The sequence below is a fragment of the Rousettus aegyptiacus genome, unplaced genomic scaffold (genome assembly GCF_014176215.1).
Source record: "Rousettus aegyptiacus isolate mRouAeg1 unplaced genomic scaffold, mRouAeg1.p scaffold_m13_p_14, whole genome shotgun sequence".
Lineage (NCBI taxonomy): Eukaryota > Metazoa > Chordata > Mammalia > Chiroptera > Pteropodidae > Rousettus > Rousettus aegyptiacus.
The window spans coordinates 44,456,310-44,477,327 of record NW_023416289.1 but is presented as its reverse complement, the minus strand read 5'-3'; the positions used below and the strand labels follow the sequence as shown (position 1 = coordinate 44,477,327).

The following is a 21,018-nucleotide window of genomic DNA, read 5'->3' as shown; positions in this document are numbered from 1 at the left end:
GGAAGGTAGCATTTAACGGGCACAAATTTTCAGTTCAGCATGATGAAGTTGCTCCGGAAGTGGAGGGGGTGACGGTCGCACGACACTGGACGCGCTCAGTGCCACTGGATTGCACATTTATGACTGGCTGAAATGGAACACTGCATGTGGTGTGAATTTTGACACAATAAAAAAAAAACATAAACAGTAAAAGTTACACTACACACAAATTATGAATGTTCATTATAAAAGCATATACTAGTGAAAGCTATAAACAACTTAGATGTCCGTCTGCTAATAAGGCAATGGTTACGTAAATAACTGTACGTCGGATGATGATGAAACGTTATGGAACACAAGCGAGGATTCGGATCTCTATTTCTGACACACGCGAGTCTAGGCGGCTGTCATATAAAAAGTATGACCTCATTTTGTTATTAAAAGAGAAAAATTTGAGTAAATGCACACAGAGAAGTCTGTGAAGCTAAACTCAGACGTCAGCCTCAACCACTCCCTCCGCCCTTTCTGGCAACGGGCATCTGTTACCTTCATAATCAGAAAACAACAGAGCTCTGGAAAGAGAACGGGAAGGCGGCATCAAGGACAGTGCGAGCAGATCACACACAGATGAGGGGGAAGGACACTTGTGCACAGCTCACGGGTGCGCTCCCTGCTTCAGGCTGGCGGCGGGCGCCCTGCGAAGATGGCTCAGCTGCGGAAAGCCCTATCCCATCTCAGGCCTCGTCGCCACCTATCCACTGGCAGACTTCAAGAGGCCACCAAACCCCTCTTACTTAAAGGACAATAGAGTGGGAACACCTGAGCACACGAGGACCGGGACAAGGGAGAGCCGTTTCTGCAAAGTGACAGATGGCAGGGGGTGCACTGTGGGTGGGCCGTCATTAGGCAGTGGCCTTCTCTTTCCGGAAGTGGGGCCTCACCACTGGCTGGCGGTACGGCGCCAAGCCACTCATCTAAGTGCCCTCCTATCACTCACTCGGCTGCACGCGCAAGGCCTGGCTGGGGCTGCTGGGGCTGGAGCCCTGCGTGAGGCAGAGTGGGTGCCACTCGCTTCCCATGCACCGTCCTTCCTCTGCCAGGACACGCGTGCCCGGCACTCAGCCTGGGACGGGAGCTCCTCCCAGCCCGGCCCACTTTCAGCCCGACCGCCCAGTGCCAGCTTACAAAGCCACCATGCAGGCTGCTGCCTCTCTATGGCCGAGGAATCAACAGGTGGCTCGAAGCCAACTGCAGGTCCTAGCGCTGGTGGGGTGCGCTGGTGTCAAACGAGGGGCCCGGACACAAAGGGACCCTGACTCCCTCTACTGTGAAGAGGAGAACTGCAGGGCCGTGCCACTGCCACCAGCCCGCAGTGTGGTGCGACCTGGCTGGGGTCTTGGCTACTTACTAAAACCCTGGACAAGTGACGGAATCTTTCTGAGCCTCAGTTTCTTAATTTAAATAATAGAAAAATAATCACATCTTAAGGGAACGCTGCAAGAATTAAATGTGGCTCTGTACAGAAAGTCTTCAATACATGGTGCTCCAGTCAGCAGCCACATGCGCCTCACACTAGGCAGGCACTCAGCGCCCCGGATCTTAGCTTCTCAGCTACGAAGTGGACTGCTGTGAAGAGAGACCACACATGTAGCAGCTGCTTATAAATCACAGCCATCACTATCACTGCTACAAGCTGGGGGCACAGCAAAACATTGAGAAGTCCCCCAAAGACAATGAAATTAACCTAGTCATCGTCTGGAATTTTCCAAGCAAATCCTAAACCTGACGGTGTGTGAGACTGAAGACTGGTCACTGGAGGTGAGCACACCCAGTGCCCAGGGCAAGGGAGGGAGCAGGAACGAGCACGGCCTCCACTGGTAAGTAAGCCGTCAACGGAGGGCAATGGGCAACAGCCACCACAGAGCAAATCGCACTCTCCTGGCCCAGCCACTCCCCTTCTAGAAAGTTACCCCACAGTTACACCTGCGCACACACAAAATGACACATACGCACCAGGTCACACGCTACAGCATTTGTGGTGACAAACGCCTGGCAGCAGGGGACTGACTCGACCAACCCTACCACTCCTGTGCTGGAGGCCTACAGAGCTGGGGAAAGGAGGGAAAGGCGCCATGTGCACTGATCTCGAAACGCCCCCAAAAGATAGCGCAAAGAGAAAAATGGTGCACAACAGAGCGCATGCGCTGCACAGCACCTTGAATTTTGACTATAAAACACCTGCTAAACAAACAGAACCTGCTCATCTCTATTTTTCACACTGTTGCTATGCCAACGGGGAGGCAGAGGTCTGCAGAGATGGCAGGATGCGGCAAAGGAGGCTCTCTTCGGGGCCTTTGGTCTTAGAAGCATCTCCCCAGCTTAAGGCCAGCACTGAGGGCAGGCGTCTCCCAGCCGGGGCGGAGTGTGGCGTGCGCTGACACTGACCTGACGAAGTCGGCAGGCAGCAGCTCGGGGCTCACGCCCAGCGAGTCCAGCACATCGTTTCGGATCTGCAGCAGCAGCTCGGAGTCTTCCCCAAAGGCGTCGGAGCTCGGGTCTCTGCCTTTGTCCGTGCGGAACTTCAGAAGCACTGCGGGAGGAAGCAGGGAGGCTGAGCACGGGCTGTCTTGTGATGAACGAACGCTTAGAGACGTTAATCGACACATTTTTCAATTTTTTGGAAGTACATGTTAATTAAAGTATGGGCCAAGGAAAGGTAATATGCTTTTCATTTATTCAACAAGTACGGTCAGAAAGGCAATCAAGTAATGACAGAAAAGCCTAAAATGACTGTGACACGTGCCATGACAGTGTAACAGAGGACCTGACATCTGTAGGGTGGTGTCAGTTATGGCTCCGCTGAGGAAGCGACGACCCAGTGAAGTGTGTGTGGCGGGGGAGAAGCTTCCAGCAGGGGGAAAGGACCGGCGATGGCCCGGAGAAGAGGTCAGGGGCAGGAGGCACGCATGCTGGGCACCAGTTCAAAGGCTGCCGCAGCCAGAAAGGCCAGCCAAACACTCGGGGTCAACAGACAGCGAGTCATTACAAACACAACCTCCCTTAGTGCAACGATTATGTCAACCTCCAGAAATGGGGGTTTAATTTTGATTATGAACCAGAGAAAGGCTGAAATGATGGCAGCAAATCAGAGCTGCAGTGTCATGAGACCCTAACAAGGCTTGAATTTTTAGTTCAAACAAAAGACACAGGCAAGAACACGATCAGACTGATCGAAATATCAACACCTCTTACTGCCACTACGCCCCGTCCATGATGCTTGCTCACTGCACACTGAGCAGGTGACATTCTTGCTCCCCACGTGCTCCCCAAGGCAGGCAGGCAGTTGGTCTCCAGGGTTATATTCCTTCCCCACCACACAGAGCAGAGGTACAGACACGTGGATCCCTAGGCACTTTGCGACAGCACCTCATACCTGGAGGGGGCTTTACAGTTTACAACGTGCTTCCATTTAAGTCTTATCTGTATTTGCTGATTGGAAAAGTTCTATTCTCTATTAGTACGAGGGCTCCTCCATAAAAATTAATTCCATAAAAATTAATTGCAGGTAGTTTGAAAACAAGAGACTGACATGAGGCTCTTTAAAAATGCAAGCATTTGGAACCCACCCCAGATGAAGGAATGACTCCTTCTTTCTACCTATTTCTCACAAATAGTTCTGGTGATGAGCAGCCTGGGCTGAGAACCACTCTCCAAGAAACAGCACAAATTCACTCATTCAGCGACACTGAGTCCTGTGTGCCTGGAGGACCAAGGCGCTAACAACACGAGGGCGGGCGAGTGACCCTTGCTCTCTGCACGTGTGAAGGCGATGAGGGGAGGACGGGGGGCTTAGGGGCCACAACAGACAGCTCCACTGAAGCCTGAGGGACGTCTACAAGGTATTCGGAGAGGACCCCAGCGGAGGAGGCCCAGGTAAGAGACACGACCCACTTCTGGGCTATGTTTTTCTCAGTGCCCAACATAGGGCTCTGCAAAGCGGAGGCTTAAAAGGTGGGGTAGCGAAAGGGGCGGGGGGGGGGCGGGGCGTACGCTGCAGAACACCTGTTTGCTGTCTGGGAGTATGGCTCTGGTTTTCAAGAAGACAACTCCTAGAATCCTCAATTCTACCTGGCCGCTTGGTAGCCAACTCAAGGCCAAGGCCCATTCGGATGCTGGCTCGACTGATCTGTCTGCACTTCAGCTTAATTTCAAGCTCTGCAGATGGGCTGCTGCAATCCCGATTCAGAGTAAAGAAACATAATCAAGTAAGCAGCGAGGGCAGGTAGGGAAGATGGAAGAAGAGGCGGTTAGTCCCTATTCAGATCGAGGAATCTGGAAATCCGCTAGTCCAGCCAACGGGGAGGGCACTCCGAGCAGACTATACGATGTTGGCCCCATTCCTGTCAATCACTCCCGAGAAGACACGACCACAAACAAAGTATTGGTGCTGTCTGCGCAGATGAAGAAGGCAACGCCAAGTGCAGCCCCTCACCCTGCACGGTCCAAGGCCAGGGGAAGCCACGCAGAGTCTGATGTGATGGCCAACTGTCAGAGTGGTGAACAGCAGCAGGGGTCCCACAGGCACCTCCCTGTGGGGTCCTCTCATTTCTGTGTCTCTGGGCCAAAAGCCCTAACTATCACAAGGGACAGAAAAGAGAGGACAATTTTTCAGCCCTCACCACAAAGCTTTTGACCTTTTGGCTAGGAAACAGAAGCTCTTGGAGAAAAACTCAAACCATCATGACAACAGCAGAAGCAACAGCACCCACTACGTGCCAGGTGTCACCGTCAACTGCGCTTGTGTGAATACTCACGCAGACGAACTGGTGAGGGAGGCAGGTCCCCTCTCTCTCTACAGATGAAGAAACAAGTTCAGAGAGAGTAAGAGGCTTGTTCAATGTAACTGCCACTAAATACTGGAGCAGAAGTGCCAACTCTGGCATTCAGACCCTGGGCTTCTTAACTCTGACCGATCCAGGAGACAGGCAGGACATTAGGAGCACAGCCCAAGGATTCCAAGAGGTCTGGCTCTCTGCCCCCCACCTCAGGAGGACCTCCCATTGACCACATGTTTGTGCGTTTTCCAGAAGGGCCCTGCCCTCTCTCAAATGGCCCATCAATTTTAAATTACTAGTTCAGTGGGTGAGAAGTGGAGGCACAGGCCACACGAACCTTGCCCATCAATCTTCAGAGTAAGACCAGTTTCATCTCAGAAGGAAATCAGATGGCATGAGTGGGGGAGCGAAGGGGCCAGCAGCTGGCCCCGCTGCTTCTCTGGGCCCCTCGCCTGTCGCTGGTGCAGGCCGCCTGGACGAGGGCCGGCAGGCTGGCACCGTCCAGATACCTCACTGACCACATCTGAGGTCCTCTCAGGGCCTCTGGGAAGGCGGCCAGTCAGTCCGGACACTTATTTGCAGCAAAGCAAACAGAAGCTGTGTTTTTCACTTTTTCGAATGTCAGCACTCCAGTTAGCAGGGGCAGAGGGGGGTGGAAAAATCCCGTGTTCTAGACAGGCAGCAGCCCCGAGAGCGACCCCAGCCCCTGCCGAGTTCTTGCTTATTAAACTCCCCTCTTTGTTCTCCTCTCTGCCCCTCCCAGGCAGCCAGACACACACACATCACTGTTGACTCTGCACTTCTGGAGAGCACCTCCCCACCGTTTCCAGATTGTAAAACTAGCCCATTAAGATCAAATACCGTCAGGGACGGAGGAGAGCTGCTCTGCCAAAAGATGACTCATCGAATCGTATCAAAACACTGCACAAAACCAGAGTCCCAAACTTGATTGACTTCATCTGAACCTTTTAATTAACTCAGGCTGCTGCAGTCCAGGATGACAGGCTGCTGTCTCTCCCGAAGGTCAGGGCTTGCCTATGTAACGGAAAAAGCAAACTTTGAAAAGGAGAAACCAAGAACCTTCTCACGTGTTAGAAAACTGTGTACGTGTGAATATACTACTTTTGCAAAAATAACACTCAAATTCAAATTTAATCTGAAACAGTATCAGATTAGTGTTATAAAAGGAATGTGGAAAGCAACATTATTAATCACTGTATTTCTTTCTCTAAATTTCTTATTGCATTTAAATAGCGGAATTGTATTTAGCAGAATCGCTAAGGCCACACACACACACAAACTATTTTTTGTAGAAAAAAATTAAGTCAATGTTGCAAATTAGCCTCAACCTAATCGCTACCTCCAAAAATAGCTCAATTAAGGGGAAAAAAGCCAAATCTATATAAAAACCTCATTTACCTGACTGATGCCTAAAGCCTTCTGTCCGGACACCCTGGCCCCAGTCTCTCTGGGGCTCCCCACCCCACCGGATACCCCAGCTCCCCAAGCTGGCGCATGCAGCGGAGACACAAGATCCCCAGAAATGGCCAGGGAGTCTGCGGCCAGGCCGCCCTGAATGTGCCCGATCTCATCGGATCTTGGAAGCTAAGCAGGGACGGACCTGGTCAGTACTTGGATTGGAGACCACCTAGAAAGACCAGGTGCTGTAGGTGTTTAAAAAAAAAAAAAAAAAAAAGGCCAGGGAATGGGCTCCACTCCTGGTGACACAAACTTCCAAGAAAAAGAGTACAGTTATCCTCTTAGCCAAAAGCTTGTCCTCCAAGGTAAAAACACCAGGTCTGAAATTTAGTCAGTTGTTCACTCAATACACACGTCCTGAGGAGCGACTTTGTACCAGGCACTGGGCTGGGTGGGAGAGCAAAGTGCAGGCTCAGCCCCCTCGGAGCGTTTAGCGAGGGCGGCAAACTTGAAACTACGTGGGCAAGGACGAAAGGTTGGAAGCAGAGAAGGAGCGCTCAGAGAGCATCGTGGGGCGGGACTGGTGGTCTCCCTGAGCAGCTGGGCGCCCCTGCACCGGCTGGAGTCACCCCCTCTTCATGGATCCCCAGGCCCGGTCATAGCCTTGCCGGCCTCACATCTCTGCCTGCTCCCAGGCTGCTCTTTAGGGTCCATGGCGCCCACAGAGTGCAGTGGGGAGCAGCACAGCTCTGGGGCCCAAATGCCTGGGCCCTAACCCCGAGCTTTCCATTTACTGTGACCCTGGGCAAGTGACGACGTCCCCGAGCTTTCTCCCTAAAATGGGAATCATAAGTGCACTTACCTTACAAACTTTGAGGATCAAGTAAACCAGCAGATATAAAGCACCCGGGACAGCGCCCAGTCCAGTGCGAGAACGGGGTGGACACCGACCTCCAGCACCTGGCCCTGCCCCCGCCACCTCCAGATACCTGGCTGGCACAGCCCCTGGAGCTGACAGACCTGGTCACGCGGAGGTCCCTCCATTAACTGTGCTACTTCCACTAGTTCAGCCGTGGGCTCTGGATGCCGTGGTCACCTGTGTAAATTCACTCGTACAAGGACCGACTTGTCTCCTCCGCTAGATACTTGTGCTCAGTGGGGCAGAGGCCATACCTATTTTGTTCACTGCCCCCTGGTAGGCACTGAGAAAGCATCTGCTCCACAGGAAGCCTCGATGTCTGGAGAAGGCAGGCAAAGACTCACCCCTGAGGGGAGTAGGCTCATGACAAAGTGACATAAGGTCCTCACAGATGCCGACCAGGCCTGCTCTTTTACTAATTGAAGCGAATAGTTTTCGAGGTACCCGGGATGGATCTGCTTCTCATCAGGTATTTACAAACACACTAGATGTGGAATGCCCAGCAAGAAACGAGGTACACCACGTCTGCCCTCAAGAGGGAAACAAGATAGAGGGCTGGCGTTCCATGCCACAGCCGAGACCTAAAGGTGCAGAGCAGCCTGTCCACGGGTGTGAAGCTCAGAGGGACAGAGTTGGACCGGGGAAAGAAGGGTCACTTGAGGGAAGCCGCCACGAGCGTGGCTGTCTCAGCCTCTTATCTTTCAAGGCATCTGGTCATCTGCTCAGCTCCACCCCACAATAGCCCCTCTTCATTTATCTCACCCTTAGTTTTCCTTTAATCCAGAAACTTAAAAGCACGTGTGCGCATGTATTCATTCATTCACTTTCTCATCCAAAAACGTGTCCTGAGCACCTACCCTCCACCCTGACACCCTGAGCTGTCCCCAGGATGGCTCAGGCCCTGCCCTTGAATGCGGAGCTTGCAATCCACAGCGGGCACCTCATAAGCCCTGGTCTGTCCCCATGGCCACACAGTACTGTGATCTCTTTCAACAGAGAATGTCACCACTGGAGTGAACCCCTCTAAAGACCTGCTCTGGAATGCCCCTCTGGGCTCCAAGTTCTGGCCACCCTTTGCCCTCTTCAATGAGGTCTAGTCTGTGACCTCGCCAGGTATCAGCTCAAAACAGAGAGCTGGCTCTAGTTGTTTACATCTCTCTCTCTCCTGAGAAGAATCTGAGGCAGCCAGGTGAAGTTGTTGATGGGGGAGAGGAAAGAACTATTTCTCAGAAATGACCTGAAAACAAGATGCCATTTTTTGCCTACCAAATTAAAGACCAAGATCACTCAACCTAAGCGAGGCCGAGGAACCCGCTCTGTCACCTGGAGCATGGTGTATGGAGTATGAATACTCAGTAAACTTCATGAAAATGTGGTACTGAGGATCTTTACTAAAGATAATGCCCCTGGCCAGTGATTGGATTGTATATAAATAATCACTGCCATGTTATTTATACCATAAGAAATATGGAATTAACCTCGTATTCAATAATAGGTGGTTACATATGATATAAAGAGAATGAATACCACTCAGCTATTAAAATTATGTTTAAGCAGTTTTACCACTTTTTTTTAATGCCTACAGTGTCTGGTATTCCTAGGTTATCCATATACTAACCAGGCCTGACTCTACCTTTTTTTTTTTTTTTTTGCAACATTTAGGTTTTAAAAAGGCAGAGTACATCCTATATTCAGAATGAGCACTCCCATGTCAAAATAAACAGCACAGCACAAGGCAGGTACCACTGTCACCATCCCCACCTGGGAAGTGGGACGCTAAGGCTTCGGAGAGGCTCTGGGTCACAGTGGACTCAAAAGTCATCACACTGGTGACTTCTATGTCATACTGCCTCCCCAGAAGAGGGATGGGACAGAACACACATTCATTTAAAACAAAATTACATTGAACTGATTTGGCCCCTCACCCCAGAGCCAACCGGTCTGGAAGTACGCAAACCACCCACGAAGACTCTGTGCAACCAAATATTCTATTTCTCCTCTAAAATATGTCACGATTCCTGAGCTTGCCTTTCACCTTTAAAGTGGAATATTCTGACGACTATGAAAAGACTGTAAGCTGCAAAGAGAAAGGGACAAAATATTTCTAAACTGAAGAGGCAATTCCTCCTGTAGAGAGGACGCCCCCTGCTCCAATGCTGGTCTGTCGTGCTGCCGAGCCTCCCACATGCCGACCACGCCGCCTGTCACAAGCTCCAGGGAGACAGGCTCTTTTCTCCAGCCCAGCACTTGAGTGGCACATGACCTTGACTCTGGGCATCTGCTGCTCTTTGCCAACCGCTCTTACCAAGGGAAGACGGCACAGGACATTCCCGTGACTGCTGTCTGACAGTCAGAGACAAGATGTGAGGCTTCAAGCAAGAATCACAGCTGGGCTTGGGGTCCGAGAGCTGCTCAAGCACAGGCTAAGGCTGGGGGTGGGGAGGGTGCGGGCCGCACGGAGCAGAAACAAGGCAGGTTGCTGACAATGCTGCCTATTATTGCAATCTGCTCTCGGTGGGCCTTACTTTCCCATCTGCAAAAGTGGAATAAGAAAATGTCACAGGGCTCCGGGGAGGTCCAGATTTTCTAAATGGACACAATGCTATTATCAGTAATGCTGATAATGAAAGTCGGAGTGAGCCCTCTGAGAGGCAGTGTTGGGTGATACTCTCACACTTAACTAGGTGTGGTGATCATGGACAAATGACGAAGCCTCTCCAAGACACGCGTTGTCATGTGAGGATGGGATGATCACAGGATCTGCTCTCGTGAGGGTGCAGTAAAGACTCAGTGTGACCACGATGCACACAAAGAGCTTAATCGACATTGACTGATGGACAACACGTCCCAGGCCTTCATTAGTCCTTGGGCCACTATGAGGGAGACTCAGGGTTACGCTTGTTTTTCAGACTGAGGGGGAAGGCAGGTGACTAACCAGAGTCACTGCCAGTTGAGAAGCACTTACAGGTCACCTCTGCCCTTCGCCTCACCTCTTCTCTCTGCATGACAGTGCCTTCTTCCTTTCTGAATGACTGTGGTCTGCGTTCTCTCTACCACTGATAAGGCGGTGGCACCAAACAAAACACAAAACCCACTTTCTTCGTTCTACCTCCCTGCAAATTATTTTTAAACACTTGTGGTCATGACAGCAGCAAATCAACAAGTGCTCAGCTGCTGCCCCATTATCGGAACCCACTTCCCTGTGGCCAAACCCCTTGGCAGTTCCTGTCACTGCTGGACACCAAACACCCCCCGGGGAACGCGAGGACCGAATAGTGATGGCTGCCCTCGGCCTAGTTTCCAAAGGTTACAAGTTCTAAAATAAGAAGTCCTTTCTGAAGGTAACTGATCACCCAACCAAACTGAGGTCTGGACACAAAATCAATTATGACCATAAAAACAGAGAAGTTGGGAGTACGGTGGGGGCAGGGAGAACTGAGAAAGGAGGAATCGGAGAAACAAGTTTTACAAAGTCTACTTATAACAGTAAAAAAATTGTGTCTCTCATTAGGAAACCTTGCAGAAGAACCCATGTGGTGACAGGGAAGAATGAGGCATAAAATACAGGAAAGTTCTGGAAGAACTTTCATGGTTTCCTCCAAGGTATCTGAATATTTACTAAGAGGTCTTACTCTTACAATTTAAAAGAGGAGAAAACAAGTATTTCTAAGGTTCTCCTACACGCGCTCGCTGAGAGCACAAGACTGTCAACACCTCCTCCGTTTCTAAGTGAAAAAGCAGAGGCCACAGGGTAGAGGGAAGTATGTGGACGAGCTGAGACCTAAACTTCTTTCTTCCGAATCCAAATCTGAAGACTGCAGGCGTAAGTGGCTGACATCCTACCCCAGGAGCAAGCAGACGTGAACGCCAGACATAAACTGCAGACTCGTCTGGCTAGATGTACAAACCAAGAACAAGTGGCCGCCTGAGAAAAGGCCCCGACTCCCCAGGTGGGCCCTCAGCCCTTGGTCCTGCTTGCCAGCTCCTAACAGGATGGGCACCGCGCCCCAGGGGAACGGGGAATTCGAGGAGAGCAGAAGGCATCCCCACCCCTCGGGAAGGTGTAGGCACTGTCCTGCAGTCAAGTCCCGGGCTTAGAGGTGCTTCCCCGTCTTGTGGCACAGTGGGGAAAAGGCCAAAGGCCAGCTATGCAAATTAGCACCATTTAGACGGCTTTACAGAGGCTTCAAACAAATTAACAAAGCCACAAGTTAAGTTCTGGCAAGGTGCTCCAAACTCGGAACAGGTGGCCCCAGGAGCGACTGACCCATTTACCAAGCCCTGCTCTGTGCCAGGCCTGCGCTGGACAGTCAGGAGGTACGGGACTTGTGGTCCTTGCCCCGAGCCCGCTGTGTGGCCCAGAGGTTGGGATGGGATTACAGAGGGAGGACCCAGCTCGGATAAGGGGGAAGGGTTGAAGCGGACCTTCCAGGCGGAACAAAAAAGTGTGAGGAAATGAGGGTGACAGCATGAGGTAACATGTCTGAGGGACAACAAGTAGCCCAGTAGGAGTGCAGGGTTTATGGAGGAGTGAAGGGAGCAGAAATGAGCAGAGGTCAGCAGGCCCCAAGTCTGAGATGCCAGTCCAGAAAGGTAAGTTGTATCTGAAGGCAACAGAAAGAGAGAACCATGGGAGAGTTTTAGGTTTTCCATGGAGTCTGGTGACGCAGATGGGCGAGGAAGAGATCAGAAGGCAGAGCGCAGCGGGAAGGCCGAGGCCAGTACAGGGGCGGCACCTCTGGCAATGGCTGATGGGAGGGGGCAGTTCTCTGCCTGATCTCAGGGCGTAAGACCAGGAGGGAAAGAAGGGAGTGGGAGGAGTCTAGGCGGAACCGGTCCCACAGGGCACCACCTCCGAGGGAGCTCTTCTGGGGCTTCAGATGAAAGCAGTGGCCAGCCAGGTTCCCGAGCCATTTGTACTCCTAGTAAGGTCCTGCCAGGCTCTAGACAAAAACTGCAGGTTCGTTTGCAGTTAGGAAACTGTACACATGCAAATGCACCCCCCAAGTTGGCCTCACACTACTTATTGCTCGCCAAGAGAGTCCTTTTGCAGAGTCAGGGACCATGCGGCCCCGCCATTCTCTCGCATCAGGCGTGGGATTTCTCCCGCGGCGGAGGTCTCTAGGAACCCTGAAGCCTGGGGGCACCTCTGTGGCTCCTCTGCAGATCTGTGCCCGAAGAAAGCAGACGACAACCCCCCGCCCCCGGGGAGGGTGGCCATGCAACGGTGCAGGGATCACAAGCCCTCTCTGCAGGGATCACTCAGCTGGTCATCAGACATCAAGGCTTCCCCAGGTATTGAGAATGCATTTTTGGAGATGGTTTGGGGTTTTCATTACTTTAAATCTTATTTTGAAATAAATTTAGACTTCCAAAAAAATTGTATACGCACAATTCTTGTACTGCTTCACCTAATTCCCAGTGTTAACCTCCGACCACATTTGTTGTTCTTTATGTTTATTATATGTTTATTATCTATACACGCACATGCTTTTCTGATTTGAAATTTACCCCTAAATACTTCTTTGAAGTTTTACCGGCTGTCCCCGCTAATTCCCATGAGAATGAAAGAAGAAAAATAATCATCCCCTACTCTCCAGCCAATCTGGGATTCCACACTCCATTTAATGATGTGTCTTCATTCTCCTTTCACCTGGAACGCGGTTCCTCTACCCTGTAGGCCACTTTTGGTACAGGCTGTTTATTTTATAGAACATTCTTCAACTCGACTCTGCTGTCTCCTCACGATGAGCCCAACCACCCACTCTGGTCGGGGATGCCTACAAGGTGCTGTGTCCTCCTCGGCGCACCTACCAGAAGGCACGAGATCCACTTGTCCTGTGTCCGGACTGCCAACCTTGACCTCTTGGTCTAGTACAGTCTGCGAGGTCTCTAGGTCTCTCTTAGTAACTAACTAGAAAGCACCCAGGCGGGAGACGGCTACCCTGTTTGACAGCCCACTTTCCTGTCAGTTTTAGCTTTCATCAATGATTCTTGACTGTAACAATCTTTACCACTATGGTGACGGTCAAATACAGATATTTTATCTTGACCATTCCTTTATTTACTGTTATTCTGTGAAAAAAACCTTTCCCTCTTCCTTCATTTATTTACTTATTCACTTATCTGTCAGTATAGACTCAAGGGTTCTTATTTTATTCTATGGGTTATCATCTATTACTACCGTTATTTATTTTATCCTTGAATTGTCCCAGATTTGACCAGTAGGAGCCCCTTCGAGCTGGCTCCTGTGTCCTTTTGACCTGACCCATCGTTCTCTGAGAATGTCCTTACTTTCTCGCACAGCAGGCTATTTCGAGCTCACCTATAATTTTCCTACCCAGCCCCAGAATCAGCCATTTCTCCAAGGAGCCCTGGTTCCTTGGACATTAACAATCAAGATCTGGGCACGAGGTGTGTTCACTGCTACCAGAGCGTCTTTGCTTCTAAGAATGTTCCTGGCAAACAGAGCCAGGAAATACGTGTGTGTGAGTGTGAGGACACGTACACACACACATCTATTTCCATATCTATGTATAAAAACGATGAGTTCATCTGGGTGACTCAAATTTCAATCCAGTCCCATGGGGTTCCTTCTAAACTTTCCTGCCTTCCATATTTATAGGAACTCCCTTTTCTGGCAATTAAAAACAAAACAAAACAAAACAAAACAAAACAAAACAAAACAAAACAAAACACCCTGATTCTCATTATCCACAACACATCTACCTATTTGCTCAATCCTAGAGTAGTTTCGGAATTGCTAACCCATACCATTATGAAAAGCAAACCTGCTAACCAGGGTTCCGTGCTTGTTTATAGTTCTTTTTCCTTCAGTCTGAGGGCACATAGTCAAAATACTGTTTTCAAGCCACATGGGTCAGTTCCTTTTTCCCCCGCCTCAGTGTAATAACGTCTTCATTTGAAACACAACATTTAATGGATTTAAAAATAAAGACACAAACAGTCCATCAAGGCTGACGCGGGTTCCCATCCTCCTGTGGCAGTGGTTCCCCTCAGAAACCTGGGGCTCTACAGAGATGTGGCGAAACCCGAGCTGTTTTGATTCAGTCAGTCTGAGCTAGAACGAGGGACTCTATTTTTCAAACGTTCCCAAGCAATTCCGATAGCCTATCAGCTGGAGAACATCTGGTTTGGCTGGAAAATAAAAAGCCTAAAAAGCAGAGCCCTGGGGATCTCCCCTGGCCAGCTCCCACCCACTTGTCGCCCTGAGACATGGTCTCCGCACCGCCGCCCGGGAGCGTGCACTGCTCCTGCGCCTGCAATGTTCCCACCTCTCCACACCACCCAGCAAATATCTGTTCCTTAAAATCCAGCTCAGATGTCTCCTCCTCTAAGAAAGATTTCCCAACTCCCCAAAGATGGCTAGATCCTCGGTACCCTGAGCTCCGGTAAGTTTGCTTTTGACTCTAATGGAATAATCCGCCCGTACTGCAAAACAGAACGGCACAATATGAGCGCTTTCCCACGGCCCAGTCACAGCTCTCCTCGAGAACTGTTTGTTCGTCTTTTCCGTTGACGAGGAGACAAACTCTTCCTCCCGATTCCCAGGCACAGGATCTGGCACAGCAGGTGTTCAGGAAACTTTGGTCTGAGATTATCTGCAGCTTTACCCCTGTGGCTCGGAGATGGCCTAAGAACTTTTCCACGAGTCATCAGAACAGAGACTGAGAAAGCGGAGCCTGCTGAGGGTCCCCTGCTAAGCGGTCCTCGTCCTGACATGAAGCCCACTTCTCCCTGCTCTGGGCCAAACCTGCCTGTTGTTGTTCACGCTGGTGAGTGAACGCTGTTTCCATACGAGACCTGATATTTTTAGCACTCCTGTTATGCTAAACTCGCAGTAACCTCAAAAAGAACAAATCAAAGTCAACTTTTTGCCACAGGAAACCAGCTCACGCTTAATGTTTTGCAACATGCCATGGGAGAATAATAAAAAGATGAGCCCTTTTGCTGGCAGATGGCGAGGCCAACGCTCAAGATAATGGAAAAATGCAGCAGGAAGTGTTCGGTCTGGCCACTATCTTATTAAGTAAACTGGAAAAACACTCAACACCCAAACAAGGCAAAGTCACCCACATGGACGGCGGGGCAGCTGCCTCCCAGATGCTGAACTGTGAGCAGGGCAGTGAGAATCGTCCACGAGGGAGGGGCAGGCCACGGTCCAATGGCACTGGAACCGAAGGCCCGATGGGTGCCCAGGCAGGGGAGAGGATCCTGCGGGGCACCAGCAGGAAGACTGTGTGTCCCTCCAGAGCAGAGCAAGGGCCCAGACAAGCAGCAACAAGGCAGTCATGCAGAAAACATTTACTTATCCAGCACCTACTATGTGCTCCATCAGGCTATGGTGAAACGAAGTCAGGGTGTCTCTGAGGTATGCTCAGGTGTGCATGGCAGCCAAGCCCCTGTCCTCACCAGGAACTCTGTCGGGTGGGCCAGCGCATTCCTAGAAGGCTCTTGGGAACAAAGTCCAAGGACTGGGAAAAACTGACAACTGCTGTGCCTTTCAAGATGAGACTGGTCACAGAACCTATCGATGACATTAAACGAGGACTTACTGTACATTTGAAAGGGTTAAACTCTCTCTCTGGTAAACTTCAGTAAAGTTGTTAAAAGCATAAAAATAAAGAATATAGACCTTGTATTCTATTAGATTCGCTGACTGTTTAGAATGAGAATAGATTTTAGAGACAGGTCAGCTAACCTAGTCCTGCCGTTTTACAGGTGAGAAAATAAGACCCTAAAGAGGCAAAGTAACTTATGTGCCCAAGGTCACAGAGACAGGTGATGGCAATTATGTTTGGCAGAGGGCAACCCCACACGTGGAAGCTGCTAGGCTCCCCAGACAAATCGAACGAGGTCAAATTGCACAAGAGTCTCGCAGTGACATGGGCAGCTAAGCAGAACAGCAAGAGCAGTATTTCTGAATGTAAGGACGTGGTGACATGCCCATGGAGTCAGCTTAGTACGTGTAGCTGAGGGTTCTAAGCTGCTGGAGGTAACCAGGGGATGAGACCACGAGAGCCACCCTCCTTTACTTCCAGAACCTTACTCCAGTGGGCGGCTGAGAGGATCAAGCAAGTATGCACCACAGAGAAACTCCTGGAGAAGCAAGCCAGACCCTGGCCTCGATGCTGTGGGATGTGCCATGTGGCCCTAGGTGCAGCCACTCTGCAAGACAGAACAGAGCTCAGAAAGACCAAGGGGGAAGAAATCACCAGGGATGTGCAGATGACAACACCCCAGGAGGCTCAGGACCTGCCATCTGCTGGAAAGAGAAAGGCCTACGGAAGGGTATGCTGGATATCCAAAAAAATCAGGAAGAGCTTCCTGTGTGGCGTAAGAGACTTGGGTTTTGGACATAAGACTGCCACTAATGGGCTGAAAGAGAAAGTCGGCTCAATTAGAAGGAAGAAGTGGGTTTGCCTTGCACGCCAAGCGCAGAGTGACTGTGGGCAGTGCTGTTCACAATATTCTGGGGCTATGGGAAAGTGGTCTGGTAGCCACGGGGACATGTTGGCCGATGAGAAGGCTCCTTTACTTTAGCCATGTCTGCCACAGACGAGGACAGATGGGAGAGTGGAAAGCCCATTATCTGTCATCCTTGGCCAAAATGATACAAGGGGCTACCTCCTTCTTTTAAAATTCTATGATAACATCAGGAATGTACAAGTAAAAATGGTTAAGATGATACATTTTATGGTACACATGCATGTATGGTATGTACTATGTACCAATACAAAACTATAATGTTAACTAATAAACAGAGCTTTAACCAGCAAATCCAAAGTGCTAGAACTTGAAACTGAAAAGAGGTAGTATCATTTAGAAGAGAGAAGTAAACAAATGAGATACATAATCCAACAAAGTGTCACAGGCAGAAAATAAAACAACAGGACTGCTATGATACTACTACTCAAGTACGGAATTAAGGGCAAACAGTCTACCACAGAACATCTAGTACATGCCAAACAAACCACACACCTCTTCGCGGACAACATTGGTGCCGAGGACGTGCCCTGTGCCCGGCCTTTTGCGTGTAGTTCACCATCCAGCCTCATCGAAACCCTCTGCAGACAGTGCTATGAACACCCATGGCCGTGGGCCTTGTGGAATTTAAGTCTAGGACTCAACATCACCCACCTCAAAACACGGTCTGACCGGGACTGAACACCAGGTCTGCTTTGACTCGAGGCTCAGGGCCTGAACCACCATGTGCCACAGCCCGCCACGCGAAGGCTCCTGGTCCCTCCCCTGGCCCGGGGAAGGCCGGCAGCACCTGGATTAAACGTGCGCCTCTCCCCACAGTCTCCAGGGTGCCTGCTGTGCCTCCCCATCTCAAGAGGCTCCTGGGAGCGGGGATGGCCACAGGCCTGGGTCTTCACACCTCCAGCTGGGGGCGCAGCAGCAGCTTCACATGAATGTGGCGAGGACCCAATGAGCACTGGGAATGGAGCATGGCTGTCACCGGGTAAACCAAACAGAACCAACTCATCAGACTCCAAAGCCCTGGGCTGTTCAGGTCCCACGTCCTCTGCCATCGACAATCTGTCCTCTTAGGCACAGAGCCTCTCTGGGTCTGTTTCCTCAACTCAAAAAAGCAAACTGGGGATAACTGTGTCTACCTCATAAAGGTGCTGTGATGATGCACTGGATGAGAAAGTACTCTGGAAACTGCAAAGTGTCAGATCAGGGTCTCTCAACCTCGGCACTCTCAACACGGGGGGCCAGACTCTCTCTTTGTCATGGGAAGCTGCTCTTAGCAACGTCTCAGCCCTCTCTCCCTCCCCCACCCCCACTCTAATGACCAAATGTCTCCAGACGCTGCTCATGTCCCCTGGTGGGCCTAGCTGCCCCCGACTGGGAATCATGGGAAACTTAAATACCAGTTGACTCCTTTTGAACGTGGCAATTAGCTCAGGCTACCCCCCAAACCTCTGCACCTCAACAGCTACTGTTCCCTGAGGGTTTTCTAGTGCCAGGGACTGGACAGTCAGCGTCTGAAGCCCAGACAGGGGGGCGCTGCTGACTCCAGGTGGCGCTCCCTCACTCCCCAATCCCAGTCCTGAAAGGGAGTTTTCCTGAGCCCTACACTCGCATGCGGAAGACTCATTCCTACTTAACTCATTTAATTACATCTACACAAATGGACACTGTTTTAAAATAGTTCATTCCCCAATCTGGTTGACACTGTTAATTAGCACGGAAAAAGTTTTGTTCATAGATAACATAAATTTTGGCTTCATCTGATCTTACTAGTACATTAAGAAAATTTTATACAGTTTTAGTATTTCCCTTTGGGAAGAGAAGAATTGTTGCGACCTACACGCGTAGTCATCCTCCATCCTGACTTGAACTTGGGGGGGTTTCTGGAGTTTCTGCCAAAGGAAAGGAGAAGGTGGGGGTGGGTCTCTCATCTCGTCCCGGGGAAAGGAAGGCTGAAAGCTATGCAAATGGAAGCAAAACCTGCTCTGCAGATTTCTTAAGGAAAAGCTACATCTCTACCTCAGTCTCCCCGAGAAGGGGCTACAGTTCTGCTGAGACACTAACTTTCTTGGGCTCTGTAGTGCGCACAGGGTGCCTGAGGCAGGAGACCAAGAAACTCCGGTGGCCTAGGCAGATATCATGCTACATGAATTGGGACACAGAAAAGAAGCTGGGAAGCATGTCCCCAAAAGCACAAATACATCAAGGTGATTTTTTTTAACTTTTCTGGTATCGCCTATAATAAATACGGGTTATTTTTACACTAATTAACCAACCAGTATTTTTACACTCACTTGCTGTAAAATTTTGAGAATACGAGTAACTTTAATCTCTCCATGCCTCAGTTTCCTTGTTTGTAACACAGGGACAGTAACAGTATCTACCCTCAACAGCTCATGCTAATGAGCACACGATGTTCATGATAGTTACTTTTAAACTAATATTTAAAATTTTAAAAGTGCCAGGCAGAAGAACACTGAGAGGCCAAACGATACTTACTTAGCAGCCCCCTGAGCACCAGCAAGGAGTGAGAGAGAGAAAGAAATCTTTCCAGGAGAGGAAGGCGGCTTTGGGGGCCAAGGATGGACTCTGAAGGGTGGTACTGGGTGGCTGCTTGATGTATGGCACTGTTATCTCAGGCTCAACTTCAGAGGGCAGCTGATTTCAACACACGATTTTTTAAAAAAGCAAAAATCATTAAGAAACCAGAGCTCAATGATGGGCCTCATCTCCCATTGCCATGGTTTTGTGGCCACCGAGCACTAGCTTGTGTGGAACTTGACTCAGGACAAACCAAGGAAGCGCTGGACTCTGCAGCCATAGCCGCAGGCATCAAAGTGCCCGGCGCCCAGCAAAAGCGCCGAGGCCTCACCTTGAAGGAGAAAATAGTCCGGAGCTGTGCGCTTCAGAGCCGCCGCTGCGTTGTCGCTGCCCCAGTCCACTTCCAGAGCTTCCTTTACAGAGCAGAAGACCACCTTCTGTTGGAGAAAGGCAAAACAGCTTAGGACACACTGCGGGAGCTTTAAGTCACAAGGCAGCAGCTCTTCACTGTCTAGGAGAAAGGTCGTTTGAGGATTACTGTTCATTACCAGAAGCTGAGTCCCACTCGAAGCCCATTGACATTTACTGAGCACTTACTATGTGCTCCTCTTGCGCACTGGGGACGCAGCGATGAACAACACGGACTCCTTGAGCGGAAGGAAGGCGGAGCAAAACTAAAGTCCTAGTTCTATTTTAGCTCTCTTTAACTCTGGCTGTACCCAACACTGCAAAAATACTTGCACAAATAAACAAGACTGTGCATCTAAAGACATTCAATGGAACAGTCTTTGCAACAGTAAACAAAAATAAATGTTTTCCAGTAGAGGAACGGCTTGCCAATGATGCCGGATGACAATTCCAACGTAACAGCAAGAACAGGCAGAGGGGAGGGAACAGAAGCTCCAGGCGACAGAAAGGGCATTTGCACAGGCCCTGTGGTAGGAGGGGGTCTGGCTGACACCAACTAAGATGAATCATCTTGGAAAATGCCATGATGTGTTTACATTTTAAAATGTAAACAATTACTAATAGCTTAATAATTGCTTTAAATTATAATGGTATTATGTAACAAAACACACAAAAAGGTAAAACTTAAAAGAATAAAATATAAACAATTAAATGTGAATGAGAAAAATGGTTTCCCTTTCCTTTCCTGAACAATTCAGTCCAAAAGCCACTTGCTGGGATTGAGGAAGGATAAGGAAGTGTGAGTGCGGAGGGGCTGGTGGCCCGGCTGGAGGGGACAGGGCAGACCAGCGTGAGGGCATCCCCAGGAGATAGCGGCTGGAAGGGGGGGGGACCGGGGGGCGGGTCTGATGACATCATGGACTTGATGCAAAGAGCAAATATACCAAGATTCTGGGGAGCCGGGTTTCTCAGTGTCAGAGAATTAGAAATATGACGAGAGAAAAAACTAGAATGAATCCCATCGCTACTGGTGTGAATTCGTTTTCAGCACACAGATAAGTAAATGTAAATAGTGTGTGTGAGCGTGTGAGCATGCACACGTGTGTGTGCACATAGACAACCTGGGAGCATTGAGTACAACGCATATGCAGATCTCGGGCTTAGTCACTGTGCCCCGTGGAGAAGTGGATGACTGTGATGCTGGGGCAGCAAGGGCACAAGAGAGGCCGGCAACGTCTTGCTGTGCCTGAAACGAGGAAGTGCTCAGAGAATGACATGAACATGTCAAGAGGAATCAGGAGCCAGCTTAAAGGAGCGCGTACTGGTCCATGGCGGAACAATTTTAGGATAAGAAGAAATAAAAAAAATAGGACACTTCGCTTTAAATAAACTAGTACCCATTAGTCCACAGAC

General features: G+C 50.0%; 1 protein-coding gene and 1 pseudogene across 1 annotated transcript in view; one reads left to right on the top strand and one right to left on the bottom strand.

The window, feature by feature from the left end:
- Positions 1 to 21,018, bottom strand: part of SAE1 (SUMO1 activating enzyme subunit 1) — a 54,877-nt gene that overhangs the window by 8,192 nt on the left and 25,667 nt on the right. Inside the window, exons 6-7 of the mRNA XM_016155359.2 lie at positions 19,529 to 19,634; positions 2,425 to 2,569 (exon numbers count right to left, since the gene is read on the bottom strand). Of these exons, the coding sequence (XP_016010845.1) occupies positions 2,425 to 2,569; positions 19,529 to 19,634 (251 nt within the window). The remainder of the gene's footprint in view (positions 1 to 2,424; positions 2,570 to 19,528; positions 19,635 to 21,018) is intronic.
- Positions 6,369 to 6,487, top strand: LOC118611779 (annotated as a pseudogene).